Raw genomic sequence first — 1,467 nt, 5'->3', positions numbered from 1 at the left:
ATGATGGAGAAAGAGAACAGCACAGTGGTGACAGAATTCCTCTTCTTTGGTCTCACCCAGTCACAAGATATTGAACTTCTAGTCTTTGTGCTTGTCTTAATTTTCTACTTCATCATCCTCCCTGGAAACTTCCTCATCATCCTTACCATAAAGTTAGACCCTGGCCTCTCTGCCCCCCTCTACCTCTTTCTGGGCAACTTGGCCTTCATGGATGCATCCTACTCCTTCATTGTGGCTCCCAGGATGCTGGCGGACTTCCTCTCTGAGAAGAAGGTAATCTCCTATAGAGGCTGCATCACTCAGCTCTTTTTCTTGCATTTCCTTGGAGGGGGGGAGATGTTGCTTCTTGTTGTGATGGCCTTTGACCGCTATGTTGCTATCTGTCGGCCTTTGTACTATTCCACTGTCATGAATCCTAGAGCCTGTTTTGTCTTGCTGTTGGCACCATGGTTTTGGGGCTTTATTCATTCCATTGTACAAGTGGCCATTATTCTCCACTTGCCCTTCTGTGGCCCAAACCAGCTGGATAACTTCTTCTGTGATGTGCCACAGGTCATCAAGCTGGCCTGCACAGACACCTTCGTGGTGGAGCTCCTGATGGTCTTCAACAGTGGCCTCCTCACTCTTGTGTGCTTCCTGGGGCTTCTGTCCTCCTATGCGGTCATCCTCTACCGAGTACGTGGGTCCTCCTCTGAGGGGAAGAGCAAGGCTCTCTCCACATGCACCACACACATTATCATTGTGTTTCTCATGTTTGGACCTGCCATCTTCATCTACACTCGCCCCTTCAGGGCCTTCCCAGCAGACAAAGTAGTTGCTCTCTTCCACACAGTCATCTTTCCTTTGATGAACCCTGTGATTTACACCCTTCGAAACCAAGAGGTGAAAGCTTCCATGAGAAAGTTGTTAAGTCGGCATTTACTTGCTGAATAGAAAAGAAGAATGAGAAAATCAAGACAGGAGAAACTCCAATTTAAGTTAATTAAATCTCTTAATCATTAATGAACAAACCAAGTCCTTTATCAGATTCCATATTTATGAATCACTTTCAGTTTTCAAGTATTATTTAAGGAATATGAATGAGACCTAAGATTCCAGATTCAAGAATATATTGATAAAACTGTAACTGGAAAAAATATTCATAATATCTACAAGAAACATGCATTGAAATAAGTTAAAAAAATAACATTATGTTGGAGTTTGGGGAGGTGATAATACCTTTGGTTATTAAGCAAGGTCTTATTACATGGTGTTTATTCAGATTAATTAAATCAATCGATCATGCAATTACCTGAGGAGAGAAAATTCAGGCAGAGAGGATGACAATACAAAGACATAGATATATTAGAAGCTTGGTACATACAGCTTGGTGATAAAAGAGAATATTATAGCTGCAGCAAAGTTAATGAGGGTGAAGTGGCTGGAACTGATTTTTGAGAAGTTAGTAGAAGTAGGATTCCAAAAAAG

General features: G+C 41.9%; 1 protein-coding gene across 1 annotated transcript; it reads left to right on the top strand.

The window, feature by feature from the left end:
• Nucleotides 1–933, top strand: LOC311175300 (olfactory receptor 4N2-like; the record flags this gene model as incomplete). Its single annotated transcript, XM_084240197.1, has 1 exon — nt 1–933. One exon carries the CDS (start codon nt 1–3, stop codon nt 931–933), a length of 933 nt encoding a protein of 310 aa, XP_084096323.1.
• Between the last annotated feature and the right edge of the window lie 534 nt (nt 934–1,467).

Source organism: Talpa europaea (genome assembly GCF_964194135.1).
Source record: "Talpa europaea genome assembly, chromosome: 8".
Taxonomy (NCBI): Eukaryota; Metazoa; Chordata; class Mammalia; order Eulipotyphla; family Talpidae; genus Talpa; species Talpa europaea.
The sequence above is the reverse complement of the archived record's forward strand: the minus strand, read 5'-3'. Positions and strand labels throughout refer to the sequence as shown.